Source organism: Pantherophis guttatus, chromosome 6 (assembly GCF_059756535.1).
Source record: "Pantherophis guttatus breed Tessera chromosome 6, ASM5975653v1, whole genome shotgun sequence".
Classification (NCBI taxonomy): Eukaryota; Metazoa; Chordata; class Lepidosauria; order Squamata; family Colubridae; genus Pantherophis; species Pantherophis guttatus.
In genome coordinates this window covers 69,412,745-69,423,836 of record NC_142068.1, presented here as the reverse complement: position 1 = coordinate 69,423,836, position 11,092 = coordinate 69,412,745, and the positions used below count along the sequence as shown (strand labels likewise).

The window sequence follows — 11,092 nt, the reverse complement described above, 5'->3', positions numbered from 1 at the left end:
CTTTCATTCGGTCTCTTTCTCTCTTTCATTCTGTCTCTTTCTCTGTCTCATTCTGATTCTCCCTCATTCTCTCTCTCATTCTGATTCTCACCCACTTTTTCTCATTCTCTCTCTCTTTCATTGTCTGTCTCTTTCTATCTTTCTCTCTTTCATTCTCTCATTACCTCTCTCTCTCATCTCATGGGCCAGCCAGTGTCTTGGGGCTGAGAGGAAGTCAAGTGTCTCCCCGAGGGACCGAGATGCGTGGAGCACCAACAAGGGCCGGAAGAAACTGCTGCGAGATCCAGCAAGAGACGAAGCTTCACTCCTGCTCTGGAATATGGAGCGAATCTCCATCCCCCGCCCTTCCCTTCTCAGGCCAGGCGAGGAGTGACTGGGAAGGAAGGGCGAGGGGCGGGGACAGCCACTGGTGGGTTTAGCCAACAGGAAACTACAGCAAGGGAAAGAAACAGCCTGGGGTTGCTGCCACCCATTGCTTCGGCCCGCTGCACCACCACCACCCCTTGTACCATTACCTCATTCCAGCTGGCGATGTTGCAAGTTGCACGAACCTCCCTCTACAGTGGAGATTTACAGCCCCACCATGCCTGGCCAGTCCCATATTCCAGAGGTCTAGTCATAGGATTGGCCATTGCTCATCCTGGAGCAGCTCCTCCACCCGGGTACGCCGCGGACCACCAAAATTTTCTCGCGGACTACCAGTGGTCCACGGACCACCAGTTGGTGACCACTGACTGGTCTAGTCTGCAGCTCTTCCTCCTGACTCCCAAGGCCATTCCCACATGCCGTTACAGCTTTTATCCAGATGGCAAGAGGAGCAACACAGCATTGCAATACAGTGTCCCTTGCGTACCTACTGATGTGGCAATGACCAATGAAAAGGTCAGAGGTCTCATCACAATGCAGGCTTCATAATTCCTCCCTGCCCTGCTCGCTCTCTCCATAAATGTCCATTGGCCCGAAGCCACAATTCTATTTCTCAGCAGTTGGAAATATTCCCAATAGACATTTTAAAGAGAAAAAAAAAGAGTAAATAAAATGCAAACTTCAAGCTATAATCACTGCTCCTTCTAAAACAAGTACTTATTTGTGAATCCCTAAATGCACAAATGCAAATATGTTTCTGTGTCAGATACCCCCCCCCCGCTTCCCCCCCCCTCCCCCCAAAATAATGCATTCACTTTCTCTCCCAGGGACAAATATGTTTAGTCTGGAGAAAAAATAAACAAGAGTCTTTTCTGGATTTAAGTATTCATCTTTTCCACATTAAGTACAAAAAGTTAGTATACAGCTATTAGTTCACCATGTTTCTTCCCTTCAAAGATAACTCTCTGGTGTTTCTTCATTGACATGTAGAAGTCTTTAGAAGTCTTTTTGTCCCAGAGGTGAACAATATGTTTTGCAAACATGAGAACAAAGCTTTGTAGCAGGTCCAATCTGATTATAACTTTACATTCCATTCAGGTACAAATCGTTGTTGGGTATTTTGCATCCTTTTAACTCCAGTTAAGCTAAAAGGCTCAGTTCTTGATTTATTCCTTCAACTTCAATCCACCAAGCTGCAGGTGTATAACTGCGTGGTTCAAAGTTTCACACAGCCTATTGTGACAGGTTTACACTGCAATCTTAAGACATTTTTTTTTAAAAAAAAATTAAGGCTGGTTAAACACAAAGGAAATGAAACCCACAGAGTGGAATATGCAATCACACGGCCTTCAGATCGCTTATGATTCTAAAATGTAAAGCACATTTGCTACCACGTTTAATCTGTTTTATATCAGGTGGCACAAAGTTTCAGATTCAAAGGGGGAAAAAGGTGGGGGGGGGAGAATAAATCAAGCAAAAAAGCATATGGTAGCTCCTGCCTCTTTTCCTGAGACTGGACAAAGCAGCCATCTTAAAAGATACGCTACATTAAAAAGACATGAAGGGGGAGGGGCATTCAACCCCCTGCCTACACAGGTGTTCCTCGGCATACGACCACAATCGAGCCCAAAATTTACGTTGTGAGACATTTATTAAGTGAATTTTACTCCATTTTACGACCTTTCTTGCCACTGTTATTATGTGAATCACTGTGGTTGTTAAATTAGTGACGTGGTTGTTAAGGGAATCAGGCTTCCCCACTGATTTTGCTTGTCAGAAGGTCGCAAAAGGTGATCTTATCATACTCCAGGACACTGCAACGGTCACAAATATGAGTCAGTTGCCAAGCGTCAGAATTTTGATCACGTGACCATGGGGATGCTGTAATGGTCATAAATGTGAAAAACGGTCATAAATCACTTTTTTCAGTGCTGTTGTAACTTTGAATGATCACTAAATGAACAGTTGTAAGTTGAGGACTACCTGTAGTTATAATAATATATAGGCAAAAGGAAAAGCTCTAATCAATGTTAGCGGTTTTATAAAATAAATTCAAAATAGATAATTTTTATAAAAATAGCTAATTATTTTACAAGATGTCTAGGTAAAAAGAAGCCTCAAGTTTTATACCAACATCCATACATTCTAGTTAAATAGGAGGTTTTCCTCCTTTCTTTAAATACTATTTATGCAAAGCAAGTTTAAGAACAAAAAGTATAAATTTTACTCGGGTCTTGTGTTATTGTGTGCTGAATGAAGAATCCAGAAAAAAAAATCTTTACTTAAATGGCTTTTTTTCAAAAAAAAATTTAATATTACTTACTGAGATATTCAACATACAGATATTTTTCATTAAAATTAGACATTTACCCACTTTAAATTGAGAAATAAGTAACACTTTCTATAAAGATAAGTAGAATTCTCTAAAGCAAGACATGATAAATATATTACAGTGGCACATATTTTAAAATATTAAAATAAATTACTGTATTTCAAAACAGGGAAACTAGGATACATTACCTGAAAAATTTCTCTTCTAATCAATATATATATCATCTATTGTACACTGACATTAAGACAAATGATATATTCACAATAATCTACTAAAGTTTGTGAACTGCAATAGACTACATACATCTGCCTTTTGATCATATGAGTGTGAAGAGGAATTCTTAAAGGTGCATTACAATTATGCAGCAAACTATGAAATGTTATGAACCTCCACTTTCCCTTAAGAGACTTAATTAAAATCTATTTTTAAAAAAAACAGGCTTCTCTGTTTGCAAGGAACTACATAAGGTGCATGCTTTGCTCTCCCAAACCAAGGTGCTGATTATGAAGAAGAAAACGATTTCCAAATTCTTCCATATGGGATTCTTCCAAAGTTCAGCTTTTCAACTTTTCCTTTGCAGAAATCCATCAGCCTCTCATCTCCATCAAACCTGCATTGTCAGCCAGCCTCAGCGGCCCTTCCAGGGCCTCAGTGGTGATTTCTTCCATTCGCCAAAGATTTTTTTTTTCTCTTTCTTTTCTCTTTCATATTCCAGTTACAGAAAGAAGACTGCCCAAATAAGATGTTGAAGGATTTGTTTTTACATCTCATCTTCACTATGGTTGTGATCTCTTGTATTTATAATACCTTGGAATCAGGGGGAAAAAAAACCAGATAAACTATAAGCCTGATAAATCTGACTACCTGAAAAGTAACAAATGACCTGCAAGTTGATGATACGCATGAATGGGCACAATATGTTGAAAGTATCTGAGTTCCATTATTTATTTATTTTTCCCTCATGAAAAATCAATGGAGAAAAATAATACTTCAGCTGACATCAGCTGACATAAAGTAGTTCAGATTTTTAAAAAAAATGTGAAGAGAAAAAATAGTCCGGACTGAAATCTGATTTATTTATTATAAATATATATTATATATTATAGCTACCCAACTCCAATGGACTCTGGGTGGCATACAGACCCTCGCTCCAAATTATAAAAACAGATAAACCTTCAACCATACAGACAGCCCAAACTAGGGTGGATAACTATGGCCCCATTAGAAGGCCTATGGACTTCCCTGAACCAGCATGGGAGTTGATGTTCACAGGTCATAAAGGGACCATAAGTGCCAACTCCTGGCCAAGACTAACATGATCTAAAAATGATAAAAATTAAACTAAATAACTCCCCCCCCATCATAAAAGTATATTAACCCCAGGTCTGGGATCAAAGCTTGGTTTCCAGTACTTTCCAGTACTCCAGAATAAAGGGCAACATCAGTATGTCTGGAGAGAATGTTTCTCCAGAGGGTTGGGGGCCACCACAGAAAAACTTCCCTGGTTCCACAAGATGACAATATTTAACAGAGGGGATCTGGAGCACATTCAGTCTGCCAGAATGAACTGAGCAGGCAGAATAATTGGAGATAAGTGGCCCCTCAGTACTATGGTACTATTATCAGTAAGTAAAGCAGAAAAGATGCTGCATATAAATGTATAACTCTTCCTCTAAATAATTTTCTCCTTTAGACATAAACAGAATAAGTAAGCATACTTGAAATATGAAATATGTACAAAAAGATATTTAAAGCAAATAGAAAAACTGACAGGTGAATGGCTTTGTAGTGTCAACCTTTATTTCACTGACAATAAAACCGTATTACAGCAGAGTACTCAATATGCCCGGATCTCATTCATAAATGGAAATAAGCTGTGTTGTTTTGATGACCTCAAATTATGCAGAATGGTCACGATGTCTCATTCAGACATCATGTTCATTCCCAGCAAAAGACTGAACAAGGATTACGGGTTGTACTAAATTGCAGGGGACCAATGAAAGATAGAGAAAAGCAACTATTGGTCAGAACATTCTACATTTTGCAGACATTCTGCTGTTTGCTATGCTTGTCAATTAATGTGTTGCAGCTCATTGACCTAGCATCCATGTTCTCTTTCTTTTCTTGTAAATTCTAAGAAAAAAAAAACAAGCTAACCACTCAAGATGGGAAGAAGTGGCCATTTCTGTTCTCGCAGCTCCAGAGGAGGAGTGATTTCTGAGGCTTCTTTAGATCAAGCTATGTTCTGAAGCTGACATGCTTCTCACATTTCTTTTAAACCTCGTTTCCTATACTATTCCTCTGTAGCTTTGTGGTGGGGTCCCAAAAATAGTATTTCTATTTAGGAGAGAACTTTTCAATCAAGAATAATGTGACATGCACTAACAAAGGCCTGTGAAAATATGATTTGCTTTGTGTACTAGCAAGTCACACTGTCTCCTACTGAGAAGGGGAGATGTCTTGAATCTATCATGCGCTTTATCCTAGATTTCTGGGAAAGATGTTTTGGGGGCACTGCATGAGAGCATGAGAAACTACCATGTCGAGGGAATCCTAAATTTAACTCGGTGGAAAGAATAATCTGTTGGCTTTGCTTTTCCTGCTATCTGTTATTAGAGCAATAAACCAAATTGGTAACAATGGAAACACATAATAGAAGCTTGTCATCAGTTCAGTACAGTTCTTTGTAGGTCTCTTAGTCAACAGGGATTTGCCAAAGCTCAGCAATATTGGTAGTACAGTGGTCTAAGGCACCCTGTTATTAAGCTGGTTATTAAGACCAGCTGCCTGCAATTATTGCAGGTTCAAATCTCGCCAAGGCTCAAGGTTGACTCAGCCTTCCATCCTTTCTAAGGTAGGTAAATTGAGGACCCAGTTGTGGGGGCAATAAGCTGACTTTGTATAAATATACAAAAGGATGAAGGCTATTGCTGAGCACATTGTAAGCCGCCCTGAGTCTCCGGAGAAGGGCGGCATATAAATCAAATTAAAAAAATATATATTTATGCAATTTGTGCATTCATCTTTAGGATGTTACTGATAGTAAACAAAGACTTCCTTAAATGAAAGTTCATACAAAACTCTTAATAACTTCCTAGCCTAGACAGAAGAATCAAATTCTCCTACCACAGGGGTCTCCAACCTGTGGGCTGCAGTTTACTACTGAGCTGTGACCTATTTGCAACTGGGCCATGTGAGCGGTGGGCACCAGCTCTCGCAGCCCCACTTGCGCGAGTGGACACACCTGCCGCTGCCCGCCCCTCGCACAAAACCATCCCCTCTACCCTCCCTTCCACCCACGCTGGACGGTCAACCTGGAAAGGTTGGGAAACACTGTCCTACCACATCAAATTTTCCATTTTTCATGAAGCTCACCTGAATGAAATAGCCTGTCCATGAAATAAGAAATAGTTGAGAGGCATAGAAAATTAAACTACTGCATTAGTTCTCTAAATTACCAGCTGCCTTCAGTCCACCTTTGATATCCTGGGCTTTCTTTCTTTTTTCTTTCTACCCAACCATTTACCTTCCTGTGTTTTGTCTTTGAGACTGTGAACCTAAAAACTTCCACCTGTACTGAGACCCATTTTTAACTAAAAAACAACTTTTTAATTATTTAATGTTTAGACATTGGTGTCGCCCTACCTGAATTGAAAGCTGTTAAAGTTATTCCATAGCATCGCTTAAGGTCAAGTGGCAAGCGGTCTTGTCATCTTTATTCTGAAGACCTTCTGAAGAAGTTTGTAGAGGTGGAGTTATAAAGCCTCTGTACTGCTTACTTGACTTCGTTAATTTCTTAAATTCATTAGCAAAGGAAATACCTTTTCTTTTATCATCTCGGCCTGCCTGCCCAGAAGAAAAAAAGGAAAGAAAGGAGGATCTCAAAAGAAATGGTCAAATGTGATTTATCGACATAAATATTGGAAGCAATACCTTCATGAAGAGCATGACTCATTGCATTATTAATAATAATATGAAACCGTGTACTTAATTTCCTCTTTTCTCATTCCCCAACAAAGGTTTCTGTAAGACGCATAATGAACCCAATTCAGGCCTATGAACTATCCAAAGATTAAAAATAATGAATTCTAAAAGCAAACAAAGAATATGTATGTACAAATCTGCCAATTTTACTTTCGCATATCCATTATATCTTGGATTTCTTCTATTTTAATCCCTTTCTAATGATGTATAACTCTGAAATAGCAAAACATTTTCAGAGATGTGTATCATTTTATATAGTATTACTCAACCCAAACTGCAAACTCTTTAATCATTTACTTACTTGGACTTGTTCCTTAAGTTTAAGAATAAATTTCCCGGCTCCTTTCCATTTGTTCTGGGCCTGAAACACACATTCTTGGTCCAAAAGAATCCTCTGACATGTTTTGGGTGTGGAAGATCTTTTGTTTCCTGGCTCTTTTGCTATTTCTTCCAAAAGGACATAATCGCTTGGGTTCGGATTGTTCAAAATACTGTAGGAGTATTTGGCTTTGCATAAAGTCTGTTAAAGAAAGCAAATTAGAAGCCAATAAGCATCTCTCAATTTATGAGTGCCGGTCTTACAGGGTAAACCAGGTTAGACTCATAACCAGATGAGATAATTCTACTTCGTTGTAAAGCTACATGGAGAGAATCATGCATGTCTGAAAAAACAAACCTGCTCCCATTTCCTTCCGAGCCTCTTGTCTCACCCATCGTCTACTTCAGTGGAGAAATTCAAAAATTTTCCCTACTTGTTCTGTGGGCATGGCTTGGAGGGGGTGTCATGTGATTGGATAAGCATGGCCAACTTTTAACTTTTTTTTTTGATTTTTTTAACTAAAAAAAGTTTTAAAAAAGCTGTGGCAATCAGCTGTGCTGCGTGATCATGGGAACCTTTTTTTAAAAAAAACTTTTTAAAGCATTTTTTATTATCTATTCGCTGGAACCGGTAGTAAAAAAAATGTGAACTAATAGCATTTCACCCCTGGTCTACCTGCAGGCCATTTTGTCTCTAATCTAACCATTTTCTTGGCAGTGTTTTTTGGTCCTTCCAACATACAATCACCATGGAGCAGGTCAACACTCAACCAACTGTACCCTGGTGATCTGAATTAGACACTTTCATAGTACTGTCAAGGATGAAACTTTTGCAGCTATGTGCTTCTGTGTTTCAACTTTCCATCAGAGTAAGGGGGGGGAGGTGTTGCTTTTGAATGGGTTATTTGGAGAAACGAAACTTCTACAATTCCGCTGAAGAGTGTGAGAGCCTGGAAACTTTTCAAGGACATCCTAACAGGTGTGGAGTTTGAAGCAGACAGTTCTCATAACAAAGAGAATTTATCTACATGGACTACGTAAGACCTTGGGGGGGTTACTCAGAAATTTGTTGTTTAATTCTATGAACTGGGAACCTCAGAGTTAGTTTTGTCTCGACGTTACCATGCAATTTTTTTTTTTTAATTTGATTTATATGCCGCCCTTCTCCGGAGACTCAGGGCGGCTTACAATGCGTTAAGCAATAGCCTTCATATTTTTGTATATTTATACAAAGTCAGCTTGTTGCCCCCACAAATTGGGTCCTCATTTAACCTACCTTCGAAAGGATGGAAGGCTGAGTCAACCTTGAACCTGGTAAGATTCGAACCTGCAGAAATTGCAGGCAGCTGTGTTAATAACAGGGTGCATTAAACCACTATACTACCAAGGCTCCTTATTTATTCAATAAACAGTAAGATTTTAGGAAATGGAAATGATCCTGGAGTTTCATTTGGATTTTCCAGCTGGATGTTAACAAATACCCATTAAATATTCCTTTGAATGATATTCAATGGGTCCACTGAACACCAGTGCGAATCTTAGCTAGGAGCAAGCGAGATAAAAGCAATTTGTTCTACCTGCTGGATTACATCCTGGGCTGTGCTGAAGCAAGGAGCCTTGATGACTGTCCGGGGTTGCTCAGGAGAAACATCATGAACTTGAACAAAGAAACTATAATCTTCAGAGACTGCCACCGCATTGTCTTTTTCCTCCTGACAGAGATTCTTTACATTTAAACTCTAGAAAAACATATTAAATATTAAGAGCATCCAGGTTTTCAAAGTAGAGCCATATCGCAGAGGTTGCTCCCTCAAATCTCTTCTCCTTTCTTGCAAATTAAAATTGAGAGTAAAGTATTTGTTTTTGAAAAATAAGATCAAAATGACATTGGCCGCCGACAATTGATTATACCCCTTTTGCAATATTTTTAAACAAATAAGGAGGCACAATGGCTCAGCTGTTAAAGACACTGAACTTGTCAGTGGGAAAAGCAGACAGCTTTTGGGTTTGAGACCCAGAGCTGTGGAACAGGTGAGTTCCCATTACTTGCCTGAGCATCTGCCCTCCTAGCAGTTCGAAAGCATGCAAATGTGAGTAGATAAATAGGTACCACTCTGGTGGGAAGGTAACAGCATTCTGTGTACCTCCTCCCACTTATGACTGTATGACTGTACAAGCAACTTTGTTGCTTGTATCCTTACTATTTATATTGATATTGATTGTTTCCCAGTATAATTTGATTGCTTATTTGTACCCTATGACTATCATTAAGTGTTGTACCTTATAATTCTTGATGAATGTATCTTGTCTTTTTATGTACACTGAGAGCATATGCACCAAAGACAAATTCCTTGTGTGTTCAGTCACACTTGACCAATAAAGAATTCTATTCAATTCTATTCCTTGGCATATAGCCACATGATCACCAAATGCTGGCTCCCTCGGTTAAGAAACGGAGATGAACAGTGCCCCCTAGAGTCAGATACAACTTGAAAGGGGAAGCCTTTACCTTTATTAAAAATAAAAGGTAGTGCAAAGAATCCATATATTTTCATTTCTTTTAGCCCAGATAGCCAAAATGATTTACGCAGACTCATAGGAACACTGGTATTTGTCTATGACACTAAGGTGCAATGTCACTTAATCAGATCAATCTCATAGCCCAACCCGCATATTATCAAGAAAACATTTACAAATAGCCAGTTAATAGAACAGAATAACAGAGTTGGAAGGGACCTTGGAGGTCTTCTAGTCCAACCCCCTGCTAAGGCAGGAAACCTTATACCATTTCAGACAAATGGTTGTCCAATCTCTTCTTTAAAAGTTGGAGCATTCACAATTTCTGGAGTCAAGTTGTTCCACTTATTAATTGTTCTAACTGTCAGGAAATTTCTCCTTAGTTCTAAATTGCTTCTCTCCCTGATTAGTTTCGATCCATTGCTTCCTATCTAGTAAATAGGTTGGCTCCCCTCTTCTTTGTGGCAGCCCTTCAAATATTGGAACACTGCTATCATGTCACTCCTAGTCCTTCTTTTCATCAAACTAGACATACCCAATTCCAGCAACTGTTCTTTATATGTTTTAGCCTCCAGTCCCCTAATCACCTTGGTTGCTTTTCTCTGCCCTCTTTAACAGATATACAGGTTATATTGCAGACTACATCAATGCTCATGAATCAGCTGGCAAAATAAATTTGTTAATTCTGATTCCATTTTTCTTCCTTCTGCTAGTAAGAGCAATTTTATTCATAGGCCCTGGGATATGGATAGAGGAGACCACGTTAACGTTGTATATTTGAATTTTCAAACAGCTCTTGATAAACTTTCTCATCAAAGGCTCTTGACTAAATTTAGTGGGATTTGGTTAACAGGGTCTGTCCTTTTATGGACTGCTAGCTGTTTTTTAAAAAAAACAGAAAACAAACAGTGGGGATAAGTGGGCAATATTTTTCAATGGGGAAAAGCATGAATAGAGTCCCTCAAGGATTGTGGTTCTTTTATTTAAACTTGTTCACAAATCAACTTTGCTTAGGGATAAGCAGAAAGTTGGCCACATTTGCCATACCATTCAGCTGAAAATCCTTTAACTGGGTGAATAAGGTCAATCAAATGGTAAATGCATTTCAAAAATCCTGACTTCACATGTATTTTGTGGAATCTGAGCTATCTGTAATGTTTATTTATTTTAAAAAATCTTGGGGTGAGAGTTATCCACAAGGGTATAGCCGAAAACGTATAGTGGCTACACCCTGGCTTTTTATACAATATCCTGCAGATTAATTCCATTTGGAGTCCTAGTGGATATCCCAGTAAAGAGGCTAGTTCTGCACAGCAGCTGTGGCGATGGCAAATTCCCTACTGGCAATTATTGGGGAAGGATTTAGTAACAAAACTGCTGGCCCTGTAACGTCCTTACACAAACCCAGGGGTGAAATGCTACCGGTTCGCTCTGGTTTGGGCAAACCGGTAGTGATAAAAACTAGTAAAAAACTGGTGGTAAAAAAAAGCTACCGGTTCGGTTGAACTGGTATTTCCGATGATCAGCTGTGCCGTGTGATTTAGCTTTGCTAGAAAGCAGGAAATTTCTTTCTAG

The 11,092-nt window shown here is 39.1% G+C and overlaps 1 protein-coding gene across 9 annotated transcripts in view; it reads right to left on the bottom strand.

Moving 5' to 3' along the window:
• Positions 1–2,657: 2,657 nt before the first annotated feature.
• PLCE1 (phospholipase C epsilon 1) overlaps positions 2,658–11,092 on the bottom strand; it is a 137,556-nt gene continuing 129,121 nt past the window's right edge. For 7 of the 9 annotated variants that reach the window (XM_034430402.3, XM_060683013.2, XM_034430403.2 and 4 more), the window contains 4 exons: positions 8,578–8,739; positions 6,984–7,202; positions 6,344–6,544; positions 2,658–3,505 (listed from right to left, as the gene is read on the bottom strand). In XM_034430402.3, coding sequence (XP_034286293.2) covers positions 6,365–6,544; positions 6,984–7,202; positions 8,578–8,739 — 561 coding nt within the window. In that variant the 3' untranslated portion in view covers positions 2,658–3,505; positions 6,344–6,364. The remainder of the gene's footprint in view (positions 3,506–6,343; positions 6,545–6,983; positions 7,203–8,577; positions 8,740–11,092) is intronic. The other 2 variants (XM_060683014.2, XM_087871710.1) reach the window with 1 other exon arrangement.